General features: G+C 43.7%; 1 protein-coding gene across 2 annotated transcripts in view; it reads left to right on the top strand.

The window, feature by feature from the left end:
• Nucleotides 1–13,480, top strand: part of PGBD5 (piggyBac transposable element derived 5) — a 66,381-nt gene extending 52,901 nt beyond the window's left edge. Inside the window, exons 6-8 of one of the 2 annotated variants that reach the window (XR_005256354.1) lie at nt 3,963–4,068; nt 5,554–8,020; nt 8,109–13,480. Coding sequence is in view for 1 of the 2 variants with exons in the window: in XM_038132232.1 (XP_037988160.1) it covers nt 3,963–4,068; nt 5,554–5,749 (302 nt within the window). In the remaining variant the exon portion in view is untranslated. Of the gene's footprint in view, nt 1–3,962; nt 4,069–5,553 lie in introns of both variants that reach the window. The other variant, XM_038132232.1, reaches the window with a different exon arrangement.
• Nucleotides 13,481–18,423: the final 4,943 nt, after the last annotated feature.

The raw sequence follows: 18,423 nt of genomic DNA, 5'->3' as shown, positions 1-18,423 counted from the left end.
CTTTGCACTTGGCTGAGTGTAAATGTGCGTGGGCTGGGGGAGGCCATGAAGAGAAAACCTTAAAAACAGTAGGCAAGAGATGGTCAACAGAACACTTAGGATGAGAAAAAAGGTGGACATAGCTAATAATGAATTATTTATTTCAACTTTTAAAAAGTCAAGAAGGTAAATCGTGCCTGTACTTGGAGTGCAAATCCCACCCAAGCCAGAGGCACCAGGAGGGCAGTACACTTGTCAGAGCAGATCTATGAATACTATTCTTAGATGCAGCAGGTTATTTATGATGGATGTTTTAAACCAGCATGTCATAATACATCATCTCAGATACTCAAGGATGGATCTAATTCCTTTGGTCTTGCAAACACATCCTGCTTACTCTGCTATGAAGTGTGTAGTTTCTGCCTAGAACAAAATCCGGTCAGTTTTTTAATTGCTCTTAAGCTTTAATTTTTCCTTGTGCTTGTATTACAGAAGAAGTGAGAATTCAAAAGAGATAGGGTCCTCCAGAGATTAAAACGTTAACTTAATCTAAAGCAGGTAATCTGTGTGCTGGTCCAAGTCTCCCCATCTGTGGGACAAGGCTGCATTTTGGTTTTTCACTCTAGATCTGATCCCACTTCCTCAGCATCTCCATTATTGTGTTCTAGAAATAATTGCAATCTTTTCTACCTTGCATATGTAGCAGGATAGAGCAGGCAGCAACCTCACTTGCTGCCCAGTAGGATGCCCAAAATAACATCTTCAGCAAAAAACTGTTGAAGCCAATATCTTTTTAAGTAGCTTCTTTTTGAGAACTTTCACAGCTGCTCTTCACCATCTAGCTCTACTTAAAAGCTAAGCAGTCAATAACTAAGCATAGAAAACAGAGCATAGGCCACATATGCAAGGAATAAAGAGCTGCAGATGGCATGTTAGCATCTCAAAAGTGACTTGTGAGAAGATGAGAGATGTTGTGGAGCCATCACAATTGTATGAAGCAGATGTTTGAGTCTTTGTGTGGTTCTTACTCCAGGAGAAGCTGGAGTGAAGGTGACTGGTGACGCTCTAGTTTCCTGAAAAAATCAGCTCCTGATTTTGGCCCAGAATTGGAAAATCTGGGGAAAGAGGCATGATGTTAAAAAGCATGTTTCAGAATGGATAAGCTTAGAGTTTCAACTTACATTTTTCATGTGTCCTTTGTGAGACTACAGTCAGGAGGTTGTGTCCAAGTATGGTGAGATTAGGGATGGGGCTGGAGGACCCCAATGGGAAGACCTCGATCATCAGACCTTGTACAATGCTGAATGTCGGCAATTCCAATGCAGAACAGTAAGAAATCAAAGTCCTGATAAAAAGCCAGATAGCACTTGGATCATGCAATGCCCCTTCTTCTACACTGGTATGAAATCTAAGGGTTTGACAAGATGGATGCAAGTGCTGGTATTAGTGGGACTCCCATTTTCAAAAAAGCATGATTCTAGATAGGCTTAGGATAAGTGCTTTCAGGAAACAAACATATATAAACCTTTGGTTTTTGGCTTGTTTCATTTGAGGTAGCATTTCTCAAGCTTTGCTTCACAAGCATACAGCTTAACAATTTAAATTAAAAAGAAAAAAGGGTTAAAAGAACTCCAAACCCAAAAGAGGATGCCTTTCTATGGTGACAGGATGGAGGCTGGCAGTCGACACCCTTTCCAGCATGGAAGCAAAGGCAGGCTGTGGCTGCAGTGCAGGTGGTGTGTTCCCTGGAGTGCTGCCAGGGATGGGAACACAGGAATGACACAGCAGTGCTGGGGGAGAACCAGGAGGGGAAATGGCTCATCCGATGAGCCAATGAGTCAGCTGGCTCAGGACCATGTGCCACAGAGACCTGCAGCTAGGAATGACCCAGCTCTGGCAGTTGTCTTCCCTGGAAAGGTGGGCTATAGCTACGAAACAAGCCTAGGAAAGGCTAAAAATAGTATGCCTATGAAGCTATTTATATTCTCAAAACAGGGGAATGTTATGGGGAATATAATAGAATGTGATAGGGAGTATATGGTTCTGCCACTGCAATGCATTCCTTTAAAGATTATGAATACAAAGCAAATTGCAAAGGAAATAAAAATAAAAAAGGAAGAGAAGGGGAAGAAAGAGAAGAGAGCAAGAAGAGAAAGAAGGTGATTTGGTTTTTTTTAACACTTTTACCAGGAACGTACTTACCCTTCCCTGACTTACCCTGATGAGATGGCAAGTGATTTTGCAGCACTAATGCAGCAGGCTGGTGGTATATCAGTTCTTTTTACCTCATGCTGGCCAGATATGTGTAGGACTCATTAAAAGGATCAAAACCACACTATAGTAATTACATGAATGTAATGAAGAATTTTTTTTGTTTGATTGGTTTTCCAACCCCATTCCTTGGGCTACATTTACACCCAGCTTGAGGAGGCAGAGGTGAAAGGAGAGTGTATTGAGCAATTCAGAGGTAATATAATTTTGGACTCTTGAAAAAGCAGACTTTAAACACTCCAAATAAATTTCTGCATTGCTCAGCTCTAAACATGACATTTAGTATGTCGCATACTAGCTTCAAAATAGAACCTGCCAGCCAGGACAGCACAGGGGGCTTGACAGAGATAATGGATGGAATGAGACTTCCAGATGGAGGAATGAAATGGTGAAGTCTGTAATCAAAACGTGAGTAGCATTTAAGGGCTGATTGTAAAAGAGTTGGCAGAAGGAAGGTGAAGAAATTTTCTTGAAAGCTTGAGAAATGAGAAAGCCGAGGATTGTACCCGTACTGAAACGATGCTGAGAAAAGATGCAACCAAGCCTGTGCTTCTTTAAACCTGGAGAAAATAGTGTTGTACCTGAGAGAAGGGAGCCTCACTGGGCAGTGTGCCGTAGCCATGGAGTAAGTGCTGCTCCATACCCTGGAGAGCCCGCTGTTGAAACCTGTGGGGGCATAAGGTCAAAAGTTAGGGAACAGACTCCTCTGCTCTAAGTTTGTTTTACCCACCCTTCCTTCCTACAGGGAGCTTTCTCCAGGAGCAATACATCAGAAAAGTGCTAGGAGTGTTTCTCAGGAGGACATTGGAGTTACAAATACTGCAGTAGTGTTGGATAAGGCCAGGTCAAAGATAGATCACATGAAGGAATGGGGCCCGTTTCTGGAGTAACCTGCTCTAGCACCTGTCTGTGGTTGGTAGAAGGCTGCAGGGTGATGTCTGTTGACTTTCCACAGATTTCTGGAGTAGACAGGATGGCCATCCCCTATGATGAGCTGAATTACCAAGCCAGCTGTCCAGGCAGGACAGGAAGCAGCACTTGCAGGCAGAGAAATGTGTGCTCAGCTCCAGTGAGCAACCTTCGGATACTTTTCAGCTCTGGCTCCACAGCTGGAACCAGGCTGCTTTTCATTTCTGAGACAGCAGTCACCCGCCAGCTTCACTCTCTCTTCACTGAGTTCAGCCAGCTGGCTCCTTCTTACTGTATTTTCTTCTCTGTCTCAATTGGCACCCAGTGAAGAGAAGGTGATGTTGCTCTTGGCCCCCATGGGTAGAGATAAGCAAAGGATTTCATTTCAAGGGACTAATTTGGCACCTCCAGAATTCAAAGCATGTAACAGCAAGTCACTGCTCTAGAGGTGACCACAACTTCTTGTCGCCCAAAAAAAGAGGGACTAGTACTGTCTATAGGGAGCTACTGTGGGACTACAGGAATGTGTGGGTTCCTTTGAATATATGGTGAAGATGTTTGTGTCTAACACCTTTTCATTTCGAACTGAAAAATGATGCCTCTTCTTCCCTTTCCACTTGTTCAATGTACTACTACCTGTGAGAAAAGAAATCAAATTAGCATCTCTATTACAGATAATTGTCCAGCTTTAGGGGGAAAACTGTCAATGTTGTTTATTTTATAAGCCATATATAGGAAACATATTTTTCAGTAGCTAGAATTGTGATGTCAATTTAAAACTGTTATGTTTCTAATTGATGCAGGAGTTATAATTAAGAGAAAAAGCGGAGAAATTCCATGCCCACTGGCAGTTGAAGCCTTTGCTGCTCACCTCAGCTATATCTGCAAATATGATGATAAATACAGCAAGTAAGTAAGAAGATGTGCATGTTTTTTGTGTACTTCTTTCACACCTTCTCTGTTGCTGCAAGGTTTGAGTTGTTCATGTCGAGCTGCATCTGAGGGCCCAATGCTGCTTTCACTGAGTCTCTGACAGAACTTCTGTTTAAATCAAAGATCAGCTACTGGCTCTGCACAAAGCAGGGACTCGGAGACTGCATTGCTGGTATTGGTTGGGCTCTGTCTACCCATCCATCAGACAAAAAAAAAAAGAAATTTTGAGGCACAGGTCCTTTGCATCTTATAAATTACTTTTAAGAAGTGATAGGAGGATAAGCCAGCAGACTGATAGACCCTTGTTGAATTCTCTGCCATGCCCACAGGTCTCTCAGGCTTGCTCAGCTCTCCACCTCTAGCAGTAGATGGTGTTTAGTTGATCATCTGTCCTGGTGATATTTGCATCACCTGGAGCCAGAAGAAAAAAGACATTCAGTTCTGCATGTAAATCTGATCTACACAATGAGAGAGCAGAATGTAGAACTTTTTGCTCCTGAATTCCAGTTGGTGTCCTCAGTGTTAGCTCTTAATGTAGCAGGGAGGAACAGCAGGGAGTAAGAATAGCAGTAGTGAAGCTTGGCTGTGGGAATAGCAATGAGGTACAGAAGATTTCAAGAACTAGAAATTGAGAGGAGAGAAAAAGCACAGATTTTTCAAGCCAGCTCTGGGCAAGGCAGCAAGAATTCAGTAGAATATATGAAACAGGAGGAGGTGGTCGCTGGAAAACGATGTTGGGATCTGGTCTGAGGAAATCAATGCGGAAAAAAGCTGGGGTCGTAGATTTAGATGGTTGCTAAAAAAATGAAAGTAGGAAAATGGGAGAATGGGAAATCTTATGACTGAAGAAAGAATATTCTGGCAGTCCTAGAATTAGTCAGAGCCTAAATATAAAGATGTCAGTCCTTTCTAGTTATGCTTTGTGGTCCACCTACCAGCAGTGTACGCTCTCGCTCTACCCCCACATCCTCCCACCTACTGTTGACAGCAGCAGCAATCATCCTTTGCTCACAATAATCCTGAGGAGAAGCATCAGCAAGCTTCCCAAAACTGCAATGTAATGTGACTGAGGCTTTTTTTTTTTGTTACAAATTGAAGGGATTCAGACCTACCTCTCCTATCACAAGGATATTTGTCATGGGTAAGCTCAAAGAATGTTTATCAGTACTCTTATTTACATGGAGTGATACAGATGTGAGATTATTGCTGAAGTTTTCTTCTGAGAGCAAGGAGGTCTGCTCTTTTACATACTACCAGAAATGTCCAAAATAGTGCAAATTTGCTGTTACTGTCTGTCAAATACATTGTACAAAATTTCTTTAAATAATACTTGAACCAGGCATTAAGTCCTATGTCTGCTTCTCCTTTGGGACTGCAGGATCTTTGTCTGGGGTGATTTCTTGCATCCCAGCTGCAATTGTTCGGCTGAACAGTGTTTTTCCCTCCTTTCTTGGCTTTTAGGTATTTCATTTCTCACAAACCAAACAAGACCTGGCAACAAGTGTTCTGGTTTGCCATCAGCATCGCTATAAATAATGCCTACATCCTCTACAAAATGTCAGAGGCCTACCATGTGACAAGGTACAGCCGTGCACAGTTTGGTGAAAGACTTGTAAAGGAGCTTCTGGGCTTGGAGGACACCTCACCCACCCATTGATGATTTGCTCTTGGTGGCATAGGCAGGGGCTGGAGGGAAAGCAGAAGATACCACACCTGGAGCAGCAAAGCAAGGAACTTGTGACACCACCAGTGCTGTCATCCAAAAATGCCAAGTGATGCCACTAGAGAGGTGCAAACTTTGTTCCTAGTATCAGCTGGATGTAAACATCTCATGCAGAAAGTGCCACTGGAAAAGCTGACACAAAATTGTGTATGTGAATGCCCTGTGGGAATCTGTACACTGAAAACAGACTTAAATTAGCCATCATCTCAGTGCTATTTGTTGAACAGGGTCATCTTGTAAAGTTCCTCTTGGGCCAAGAGCTTGTCAGTAGCTGGCACAGCTCAGCAGTCCCAGATGGGCATTACAGGACACTCTGCACCTTCCTTGGAATTGCTAAATTCGGGACAAGCCCCGTGAGGCTGCACCGTGGGCTGTGGCTGAGCGCGGCTGCGTCCCGCGAGGCGTCGCTGCTGTCCTCCGCTGGGACAGGCAGAGCAGCCCAGCGCAGGGACACTGCAGCAGGCATCTTGACAAACACCACCTTCACAGGCAGGCAGCCAGGAACTGAGAACTAGTCATGATTTCTTCTTCCTGTGGTTTTTTTTTCCCCCTTTGATTTTTATTAATGTAACATAAGACAATTTGATCCCAGTTAGAACGCAGCAAAATTAGGAGAAACCAAGTACATGAGTGAATTTAAAATGACAGATACATTACACTGGTTTTCGTTTTTAACCACAATGAAACATTTTTTTACACAAACAGTGATTAATACTGTAAGTATTAATTACTGTTAATTACTGTAATTAACAGTGAGTAAACCAGTAAGTAATACTGCCTCACATCTTAACTGCCACGGTCAGTGTACAGGTGAGAAATCAAAATATACCAACTATATTTTTTCTTTATTTCAACTGTATCTTAAATGTTGCTTAAAAAGCTAATGTAATGGACTGTTAAAGTTTTAAGAACAATAATTTCTTGCTTTTTCTTTGGTACCTGTCAAGACCTTTTTGGTCCACTTTAGCATTTTGTTTGGCGCACAGTGGGCAGGAAAAAAGTCACTAATAGCCAAGTGTTTCCCATTATCACTGTGGGGTGTTCTGTAGGAATTCTTTTTGGTAGAGTTCAGGGCTTGTCACAGTAGTTGTAATTAAGCAGATTACATATTTAGCAAAATAACGTAGCATTGTGTCTTAGAAAAGGAAAGAAGTCCAGTTGCAACCAACCTTAAACCTTGCTAAAACAGAGCAAGCCCAAAGAGTTCTTCTGTTCTGAGTGACACTGTAGAGGATAAGCATCATCGTGAGCTGGTGGTCAAGGCCGTGTTTTGGTGCTCATGGAATCTGAAAGCCACTGGAGTTTCAGAAAACAATGCTGAGAGAGAGGTATGATTGAAACGAGGGAATCAATACTGAGGGGAACTACTACCCTGCCCTCTACACTTCATTGATTTCAGTCCACAACTCAATCATCAAAAAACTCTGTATTCTGAAGGTTAGCAGTGATGGGCACAAACAGAATTGCATGAACTTACAGGGCAGAAAACCATGTTGATTAGAGGACCCCAAGCCTGAAAAGTTTTACTCCCAAAGAATGACTCCAGTTGATTCAAGAGGAATGGAGTGAATGATTTATCAGTGTAAATCTTACCAGGTTACATGCGTCTATCTGACAAGAGGCAATAGAGTGTAACCAACATCAATTTGGAAACTCCTCAGATTTCTTCATTCTGTGACATGCAAATGCATAGCATGTAAATAATAACAGAGGAAAAATCCATCAGAGGTTCGTAAATTAATGACTAGCCCATGGAGTATCCTTGCACTAACACCTTTCTGTTTCCACCAAAGTCTTACTGTTTGGCATAGACCTAGAGGCAGATCTCACCTTGTTGCAAGGAGAGAAGAGGATGGCCATGGCTGACTCCATGGTGGTTCTGCTTGTGCTGCAGCCTGGAGCCTGTCCTGCACATCCTGCTCTGCCTGCCAGTTGCACAATGAACAGCAGCGGGATTCCTAAGCATCCTTTTCACTTCTCAGTCCACAAGGTCTCCACCCAGGAAACATGGGAGAAAGGACAAAACTTTGTGCTCTGAGGCCTCCTAACCACAAAAGAAGGGGGTGGGTTTGTACCACTCTAGCCCTTGACGATGCCAAGCTGCACAGGAACCCAAGGATGAGTTCAAAATTCTTGACCCTGCAGAGAGCTGAGACCACCCCTCTTCCGACTGAGTGTGTTTGATAGTTGGTTCTTGTCAGTCTTGTAAGTATTCCAAGGGAGACAGCAGCTAGCCTGAAGCATGAAAAATAAACGTTCAGCAATATAAACCTATATTTTTCTTTTTTTTCAGGAAATTTCACAGTGTTCTTATTGCTACCTTCTTCAGACAATGCCAGCCTATATTGGATCAGGAAGTGTAGCTGCTAGCTCATTATATCCCATAAATTTATATGGTAGTTGAAACTGGGGCAGTAAGGAAAAGTTTGGCTGGAACTTTACAGATGGGCTGGCTTAAATGAAAAGTTCAGCTTCCTTACACTCCCATGCCATGCTGGCCTATGTGCAGGATACCCATGCCCCCTGCAGACATGGATGGTTTCCAAGACCACCTTGGAGGAACTTGGTATTTCTGAGGAGTAGGCAGACCACTCTCCAGCTACACTGTAAGCCCCTGGGATAAATCTGGAGCCCTTGGCCAATTGTTCCATAACTATGTATGCTTAAAGGCCTGGATCTAGGCAATCCCATACAGAAAATGACTTTTCTTTTTTTGGATGGCTGTAGACCTGAGGCCTTGAAATATTTAATTTTTCACCAATGTATGCAGGTAATTATGCAGATTACTTGAGCTCAAATCATGAGATCTTAGCTTTTTGCCTCAGGGACTGGGTCCTGAGTAGTTTTCCCTAGAATTGGTGTTGACGGGGGATTACACAGTGGCTGACTATTACAGGGAAGATGCTTTAGTCTCCTTTGTAAAGGAGAAAAATGAAAACAAAAGTATAGCTTTGCAATGAATTTCATTTTCTTAGCCTTAAACATCCCTCATCATTTGGAACTGTTGTTCTTATCATGCACAAACATTCCATAAGTAAGCAAAAATATTTATATATATTTGTATGTACAGAATGCCTGAATTTTGGCTCTTGAAGCCAACAAGCAAAAGCCACCAAAGTGTAGTCTATATCTACAGATGACTCTTCCTCCTCATCTTTTCCTTTTATTGACTGGAAGTGGATAGGGTTGGGGAAAGTTAACATTTCTCCTTGTTGAAAAAGCATCTTGCACTTTTTCTGTTACTGCAACCAAGGCAAAGTAATTACGGAAGATACAGGATAATTTTTAAAAGGCTGAAGTTTGTCAACTGCAGCTCAGCCTGTGCAGGATTATTTCCTTCACTGCAAACTGGCTTTCTCAGATTTGGTTCCCCACCTGCTTGTAACATTAAAGCTTCTCCCTAATTAAAGGGGGGAAATAAGTCTCAAAGTAGTGCAAGGATGCTCGTTATAGTGCGTGTGTGTCTAATTGTGCAATAGCTTGTGAAATTATAGTTTGGGTTGTTTGTAGCCTTAAGACAATCTGGGTAAGAGATCTGAGAACTTAGCAGTAGGTAAAATGCAGTCAAAATGCCAACCAAGTCGCAGAGAAATGTCTAAACTTTTTCAAGAAAAAAAAAGAAAAACTTTTTCAAAAAAAAAAAAGTACTTTGACACTGAAGTAGTGAAGGGAGCACAGCACAGCTCCTTTCTGTCCTGATGAATTGAATTTTCACTGACACGAACTTCTAAAAACTGATAATTACTTGTTCATGGTATGCAAACTTTATTTCAAAGAACTGAGACCATCAGTAAGACATACTGACCACCTTCTATGCACAGTACTTTCAGGAAATGTCTGTTGTGCCACGATCCATTCTTGGAAAACATTTCTTATCCCAGTGTGTAATACCACACTTGCCAGAGCTTAGAAGCCACTGGGAAGTGGTTTCCACTGTTGTCTCCATGGAAAAATGCTTCAAGGGCTTGCAGGAATTCTGCCACTTTTTACTTCAGTCCATCTGTACACTTGACAATAGGGCACAATTTAAAGAAATCTCATCTCCATTTTCTATTCTCTATCCCCAACCCTTCTATATACAAGTAGTCTAGGAATCATAATTTATAGAAGTACAACTTTGTTTTCTTCAGGTAATTTCTAAAGAAAATTGAATTTAGCAACTCAAAAACAGCATTCCTGTTCTTTACCTCCAGATATATTTCTGTGGCCTTTTTTTTCCCCCCAAAGATGTTACTTTCTTTCTAACAGTTACTTAGAAGTCTGTCTTGAGATAGTGAGTAGTGTAAGAAGCCTCCAGTATCTCCTTCTTCCATGCCTTAGTCCCCCTGTGGTAGAGCTGATTCCACTGACAAGGAGGGGATTGGGGGATTATGCTGCTCTGATAATTCTGTGCATCTCTGGTACTTTCCAAGCAAGGATTGCAAAGTGCTGTAACAACCTCAGCACTCGTGAGACATCATTAGCTTATCAAAGCTTTTCCTTTCCTACCAGACGCCAAGGCACAGCACAGATAAGGGGGGTGATGAAACTGTAAGTGGAGTTTGCATTCCTGCTGATTAAGGCCATGTTCTATGTTTTCAGTGACTTGGTTCTGGTTCAAAAGCCCTTTTCCTAACTAGAAATGAAAGTATGCCAAATATAATTTCCCCCTAAGTAAGGGCTGTGGGACTTAGCACAGGCTACTTCATACAGGCTGGCACGAGTTAAAACCAAATTGCACTAAAGGTAAGAGAAAATTTGATAAAACATAGGAGCCCAACAAGCCTAGAGGAACTTAGAAAAGATATATGGAAAATCTGAAGCTCTGCAATAGTCCAGTAAACAGTGTGAAACTCAGACAAATAATTACTGAGTTAGGAAAAGTCACTGAGGCTTAGCTGGAATATGAAGTCTTCCATCCGCCTCTGTTATGGAGTTTGCCATGGCACTTCCTTCGTGCTCGGATTGATGTAACATTGGCTGTTTGTTAAACGAGCTCATCTCAGTCTGGCTGAGAAAAACACTGAAGTGTCGAAGACCTCTTCACAGTTTCACAAGGGCAAGGAACTCTAAACTCAAAACAGGTATATATTTGGCCTGCTGTTAACTAGGATACTTGCACCAACACATCACATCATCTACTCAAAAGCAAGCCTGTCAGCAGTGCCACTTGATATACATTCTTGTCGCAATTCTTTATAAACTTACCTTTGTTTCCAGAAGCATCGTGAACTGGAAGCATCTTCGTATCATCACCTCACTGTTGGGAAACAGTTGAGAACAGCTGTGCTTTGTAAAAAGGATTTCTTCCTCTTCTTCTGAGTGACAGCTTTGCCTGTCTGGAAATCTAGCCCTGGAGAAGCTTCCTGCCCCACACTTTCCTTTGCTTCCCTCATTCCTTGCATTTAGAACACATCCAAAGCATCCTGCAGGTTGTTGGTCAGTCTGGAAGGGTCGACGACACAGAGTTGGTCCTTCAGTTTACTTATGTAGCGTTGCTCTGCTGGTCCTTTCTGCTATTTTGCAGGTCTCAGATGAAACAGGGTATTGTTTCCGCAGGCTGTTCTGATTGCAATCACTGTGAAGGTGTTGTCTGCTTTGCCCCATTAGTGCTGTCCCAGCAGGTCTGGATGGACCCCAAAGAGGTTTCAGCAGCACCACACCCACCGCTCCAGCTAGCATGGCTGTAATATTCCTCAGCTCTGCACTGCTGTCCTAGACAGCATGGACCTTTGACAGGGCCTGGGGATTTTCTTTTTGTTTTGCTTTGTTTTTGAAGCCCTTTCACTCTGATGGGTTTGGTGAACAACTGTTAGGTATCACTAAAAGGCCTTAAGTGGTAAATCCCTTTTGTATCACTCTTTTGAAGTAATAATTGCTTGTATTGGATGTCAGGGTGGTCCACATGACTTCTGGTGTGAAAACCTGAGCCAGGAAAGCATCATTTGCTGTACCTGAACAACCTTGGATGCCTGGGGGCCCTGGGTGAGGAACCCCACAGGAGAGGACTGTCGTGCTGTGCTGTAGAACCATGATGTGCAGGACCTGACTAGGGAAAAAAGCTGGGGATACACAAGGTCACAATTTGCAATCCAAGCTCCTTGGATGAGCAGACTTCATAGTCAAGCTAGTCTCAGAAGTTTTTCTAGGAAAGGGAAAATTCCAGGCCTATGCAGTTTGCTCCCAGCCCTTGCAACTCTGTTTCTAAAATAAACACTCTGGCAAATGCTTTCACACTTCAAGTATTTACAGTGTGCTCTGGCCTTCAGAGCATTTTGATCTGTTTCCACTCGTTCCCCTCAAAAAGCCTAGAAATTTAAAAGCAAAGCTGAGCGCACTAGGTTCAGCCCTCCAGAACCCCAACCCACTTGTGTCAAAGTAACATTGTGGTCTTGTACTCAAATAATCTGTGTCAAGGCATTTGCAAAACCTGACTGCTGAACAATTTGCATGTCTCTGTGAAACATAGTTGCTCATTTGATGGAAAACAGTTTGCAGGTCTCTTCGACTTATTTTGCAACCTGGATTTTTCTTCTAGATATAAACCAAATATTTGCCTGGCATTTCAGTACTGAAATAAAAAAAAAAAAAAAAAAAGCTTGATCCCATGGTCTGGGGGTGTTATCAGAGATAACAAAACTCAGGTTTATGCCAGCGATTAATCTGGTCCTGTGAAGGTGTGGCTAATCAGCATGGAGGGATGTAGACACAGACACAAGGAGGAGTTAAAGGGCAACAGTGGGTTTGAGAAGGCAAGTTCAAAGCATGGCATGTGGAGGGAGAGGAGCCAGGTGATCCCTTCTAACTCTCATAATTCCAGCATGTATAAACCCCCCCCCCCTGCTGCCTTTGAATTAAAGGAAAAGGCTGATGTTTAACATAACCAGTCTGCACAGCTGATTGAGTAACACAAACCCTGCTTTAGCTACATTCCTGGCCTCACTCCATGCCTTTCCTTAGGCTATACGTGTTCAGTAGTCATCAGCCTTGGAGTCACAGCGCTGCTGCATGTCAGCACAGCATGGAAGCTACAGACTGTGGAAGCACCACAGTAGAAACAGGAACAATGGGGATTCTGGAGAAGGAGTCTCCCCATTGACATTTTGTTTTCATTTATTTTTCAATGTGTGCAACTTACATTCCATCAAATGCAGTGACAGTTCCAATTGCAAAGATAGGCCTTAGTTGGCTGAGTGTTTTCAAGACCACTGGGCTGTGCTCACACCATCAGCAACTGCAGTTCTGTTGCAAAGTTCCATATTCTTTATAATTCTAAAGATTTCTGTTGAAGGCATAAATTACAGAAGTATACACTGCAAATTACTTTTTTTTCTTTCTTTCTTTTTAAAAATCTTCTCAGACCAATTTTGTAACAGCCAAGTCTTTCAGGAAATGCAGGTGTGTGACCTCTTCACAGTAAGAGACACACAGCTGTGTTTCTGCATGGGACAGGGAACTACTTTTGTGACACCAGTTTTGTTCTACACAAAGGCACGCTTGCAATAAATTTTTACAAATTTTGTACACCATAAGCTGAATTCAGAGTTCCAAAAATGTGAAGTGTGGCAACAATAACAAAATTGATTTATAGTATCACTCTGATATCTTGTCATGTGATTTTATTTCTTCAACAAAGTTTGTCTACAATCAACAACTTTGAAATACAGTCAGATATATTACCCGTTGCTTTTCCTGTCTTGTTCTTTTCCGAACTATGTGGGGAAGATGTTTGGTCATGCTCTGGGTGCCTAAGTGAAAAGATGTAGAGAATATACTATGAGATAAGTTACAGGTTCACACTCTAAGACCATCAGAATCATAAACCTACCATCTCTGTCCAGCCACTAGGGACAAAGGCATTTTCTTTAGAAAAAATGGACTTGAAAAAGCCTTTCAGTGTAGTTAGCACACAGACATAGGAAAGGGGACCACTGTCTCCCCCTGCCATGCCATTCTGACCCTGACAAGCACTGCTTCCCAGCCACCTCAGGGCAGAGCAGGGTGGACACAAGGACAGGGAGAGCTGTCCCAGCTCTCGAATATCTATGCTGAAAAGAACCAGCCCCTCGTCTTTGCTGCTCTGGCTCTTCTGGTGAGCATTGTCTGTCCCACCAGTGGTACCCACCAAATCCATGACCTGCACGCCAAGTGAGTGGCATTTGCAGGCAAAACCAGACACGTGTGATCTGCAGATGGCTGCTGTTTCACAGCTCCAAGTCAGCAAGTTGCTAGGACCTGGTTTAAACCTTATTCCAACAAGATAGCGGAAGCCTTGCAGGAGAACACACCAGTGGGGTTACTGTCAGTCTTTGCCAACAGCCACAATAAAGATGTCCCCCATGCCTTGGGCTGTGTCCCTCATTTCCCCATGGCTGCAAAGGCTCCACTGGGATTAGGCTGCCCAGCATTCCAGGTGTGTGAGTGTGGCTCAACCCTGACCTCTGGCCAGGCTCTGTTGGGCTGCCATGTCTGATTTGCTCAGGGTGTTTCTTCATAGCATCTTGGGTTTTCCACGTGAAGAAATTTAGTTTGCACCTAAGCTGTGCTAAGAAAAAGCCAGAATTCCAGGGGAAACAGAACATTAACAGAAGCAACCAGCAACAAGCCCCTTGACCTATTTGATGTCTTTATGGACCCAGTCCCTAGGAGACTATTTTTATGAAGTTGTTTAGTATTACAAAAGGGGAGGCAAGAGATTCTGGCTGTTCAACACAGCCAAGACCTCAGCAACCTTTTCAACATGTAAGTAGCTGCATTGGCAGCCCCTAATGCTGGTTTGAAAAACAGTCTGGCCCCTTCACACAAGAAACAGACTCCTTTTCTCCTTTGCTGTGTGGTTTTTGCACCACAGCAGTCACTGCTGAGCAGCAGGGGAGGAACTCACCAGTTTCTGCTGTGAGACGTCACATCCACACTCAAGAAGCGATCAAAGCACCGTGTGTGCCTGCAGCTCAGAGTGGAGGCTGGCTCATCCCAAAGGAGTGCAGATGCTGGAAATGTGTAGGTGCATCGTCAGGGTGATGGATGGGCATGACCATGCCCTGGCTCAGAGCAGGGCTCCCTGAGACGGGAACAGCCACGCACGGGCGCCTCCCAGCATCGCTCCCTGGGCACACACAGCAGGAGGCACCTAAGGAGAGGATTACAAGCCCCTGCAGCGAGACCAGCTACACACCAGCTGAGACGTGCAGCTGTGCCAAAAACCAAAGGAGGATTTCTCTTTGTTCCCTGTCATGGCTGGAGAGTTGCCCCCAGCAGCACAGCACTTTGTTCCCTGGATGTGCCGTGACCAGAGCTAACGCTGTGTCTGATCAGGCCACGCCATCAGAGGTACAATAAGCAATGCAAATTGTCTTTAGCACACTAATTGAATAAAAGAAGGAATTTAATCTAGGAAACTATGAAACCCAGGATCTGATTGACACAGACAAACATGTTACCTTGGTGCTGTCATTTACAACATTGCCATCCATTCAGATCAGGCCAGGGCCTGGAGTAACTCAATCTTCTGTGAAATTATTCTCAGGAGAATTCACAGTTAATTCCAACAACATGGTCTTTATTAATTAAGCCAAACTTAACATGCCCTTTTGCAGTGTTTTGCAATATCCACTTGTCCTGTCTCCAGAGAGGAACAGAGAGAATAAAACTGCCACCTCAGAGAAGGACCCCCCCCAGCTGTCACCAAGTCAAAGCACACACTCCTAAAGCACCCTCACCCGAGATTTGAAAAAGCACTTTACAGACAGTAATGAATGGCATCTCATCAGACCCCTGCAAAGCAAAGCCATCTCCCCTCTCTCTTCAGAGACACTCTCCATGCAGCAGTTTCCTTAGATTACAGCACAGTCACACTTTTGTCTTGGGAATGAGAGTTTAAGAAATCAATACACAAAAGGTGATGGGAATTGAGAAACCAGAAACCTCTCTCACTTCTCTGATATTCCCATTTCCCCAGGTGAGGGCTTGGGCAGGATTCTTCAGGAACACCTGCACCAGCGATACTGGCATGGGATTCATGTCTTTTACCACGGCTTTTTTTGCAGATTATGTTTCCTGTCACAGGTTTTGCCTGGGAATCAAAGAAGCAAGAACAGCAGCAGTGGAGGTTCTCAGATTCACAGGGAATTGGCAATCCACAAACTTGGATGAGAATCAGCTCCCCTGAGCAGACGGACTCACCTCCTGCAGTGCAGCCCTGCCCTGGCCTGGAGGCAGCTGGTGCCAACTGCAGTGTGGACACACCGAGGTGCAATAAGGCAAAACATGCTCCTTTTTCTACTTCTATGGCTCAGGGCTGGACTGCAGCCTTGAAAGAAATGTTAGATATTCTTTCTGCCAGATTCAGACTCCCCGGGGGCAACAAAGCAGGATTTAAGATGGCAACTTTTGTCTCAAAGCCTTTGAGGAAACAGCACAGCAAACATCATCCATCCCTCCTGCACACACTCAAGATTTAGAAACAGTCAGCTAAAATGATGCCAAATAATAATCCCCAAAAATGGACAGGTTTGAGGGAAAGCAGGAAGGGGAGAGACATTTATTTGCTGTGAATAAGAGTAGCATCTGCAGGCAGCCACGCTAGAATAAATTGCAGATCACTCTCAGGAACTGGAAAAGTTCATTGCCTACAAGTCTATCAGTATCCCAGCCTTTTCACATTGAAAATGTTGAAGATAAATACAAACACATGAATTAAGAGGCATATTTATACCTTGGACATAAGCACTGGAAAAGTTGGTCTCCAAGAAAGAGCAATTGTATTTACACCCAGGCACAGAGGAAAGGCCCCATCCAACACTTGCGAAGAAAAATGTAATTCTGTACCTGCTGGTGGTTCCTCCAGAGTATGTGTGCTGCTCTTCTCCTTGACATCCCAATTAATCTTTTTTCAGTCCTCTCCATTACTGAGCCCAGCAACTCACCACCACCTAAAACCCACAGCTGCTTCTGATACTGGGTGGAAGAGAGGCATCCCAACAATTAGTTTGGCATAACATCAGCACAGTGTTTCTGTGTTCAGATAATCACTTTTTTTTTTTCACTCCTGTCCTGTAATTAATATTGAACAGGTAGAGTATTGCTCTGTTCAGTAAAGCAATTTGCACAGTGCCTCTGCAGAGTTCCACAGTTTGTCTTTTCAGACACCAGGTAATGTCAAGTATTTATGAAATTGGTCACGGATGATCACCCACACTTTGCAGCCAGGCTGAGCAAGTCCTGCTATTAAATACTGCAAGTCAGCTTTAATAGACTTTCTAAAATAGAAGAAATACTTGCATGTTTAATGAAGAAAACCTGTTACTGCAGCCAGGGGCTTGAGGTGACCCTGGAGGATCTGAAAGGCACTTCAGTAGGACTCAGACCAGCTGTTAAACATCTGTGGCCCTTTCTCGGCCACAGACAGTTTAAACTAATCACCCCTACACAGCAGCATTCTCTTGCCTGAGATGACAGCAGCCAATTTCAATGCTTGGTGCCATACAGTGATTTTAGGAGCTGCTTTTTTGACCAAAAAAAAAAAGCTCCCCTGGCCTGGGGCAAGTACACACAAACACACACCAAGCACAGACATTCAAGTGGACTCAGTGGCTGCCAGCAACAGCTTTCTGTTGCTCATGTGTTAGAAGCAAAACAAATTCAGGAACTTTTTCCCACAGGCTAGCATATATGATCTGTTTCTCGTGATTTTTCCAGTAGCATCACCACCAAATTTCAATATATAGTGGTGGTTGAGGAGGCCAGTGGTAAATCACAGATCATGAAGAGCTTGCAGGCACCGGGAGGGACTTTTCCCTGATTGCTTCCCCAAAGAGCAGCCTGCAGGGCTGATGACCAGACTCCCTCTGAGCAAGGGAGAGCAGATGCCAAACACAACCAGGCTGCAAGGGAGCTGGCCTGCCACAGCCCAAACTCCAGGGAGCTGGAAATGCTGTCTTGCATAGCTGTGGGTGGGACCCTGCCTCATGCCTGTGCAGCAGGTTTAACCACCAGGCATGCCACACCCTACTCTTCTCCCCATGTGCTCACCCTACCTTTTGTCTCATTGGTTTTATGGCCCCTGATCCCAACCAGCTCTGCTCCTGTGCTGCAAATAACCAAATGGCTTTTATGCCACCTGAAAGGAGAAAATGCAACAGAAGGGGAGTGAGAAGAATTTCTTCTGTTTCTTTCTGAACAACGAGGAGCTATTTATAGCAGGGTGAGGTTCATTGTTGCACGAAAGCAGTGTCCTTTCCCAGCTGACAGAGCCTCTCTAGCAATGACAGCCTCACAGCAGCCTGCAGGATTTCTTTTTGCCTGAGGTAGCTTAACCCAGTTTTTCATGTGGATAATGAAAATCCGCAGTGGATGAGATTGGATGTGGCTGCTGTTCTCTGGGGCTCTACACAAAGGCTGAGGCACCCAGCAATGTCTGAGCAGCCTCACCTTCTTAGGGCAGATTTCTGTAAAAATGGGTGGTTGCAAGGCTCCCTTCCCTCACTGAAAGCAAACCATAACACTTTGTCTGAAGTCAAGGGAAGGTTCAAAAGGTTCAAAAGTTGCCCTTGAGGTTCAAAAGTTGCCCTTCTCTCCTGTCAGCACCTCAGGCCTGTGTGATAGAGGCAGTCAGCAGAGCACAAACTGCT

This window comes from Motacilla alba, chromosome 3 (assembly GCF_015832195.1).
Source record: "Motacilla alba alba isolate MOTALB_02 chromosome 3, Motacilla_alba_V1.0_pri, whole genome shotgun sequence".
Classification (NCBI taxonomy): Eukaryota; Metazoa; Chordata; class Aves; order Passeriformes; family Motacillidae; genus Motacilla; species Motacilla alba.
Note: the sequence above shows the minus strand (reverse complement) of the source record. Positions and strands in the feature narration are given on the sequence as shown.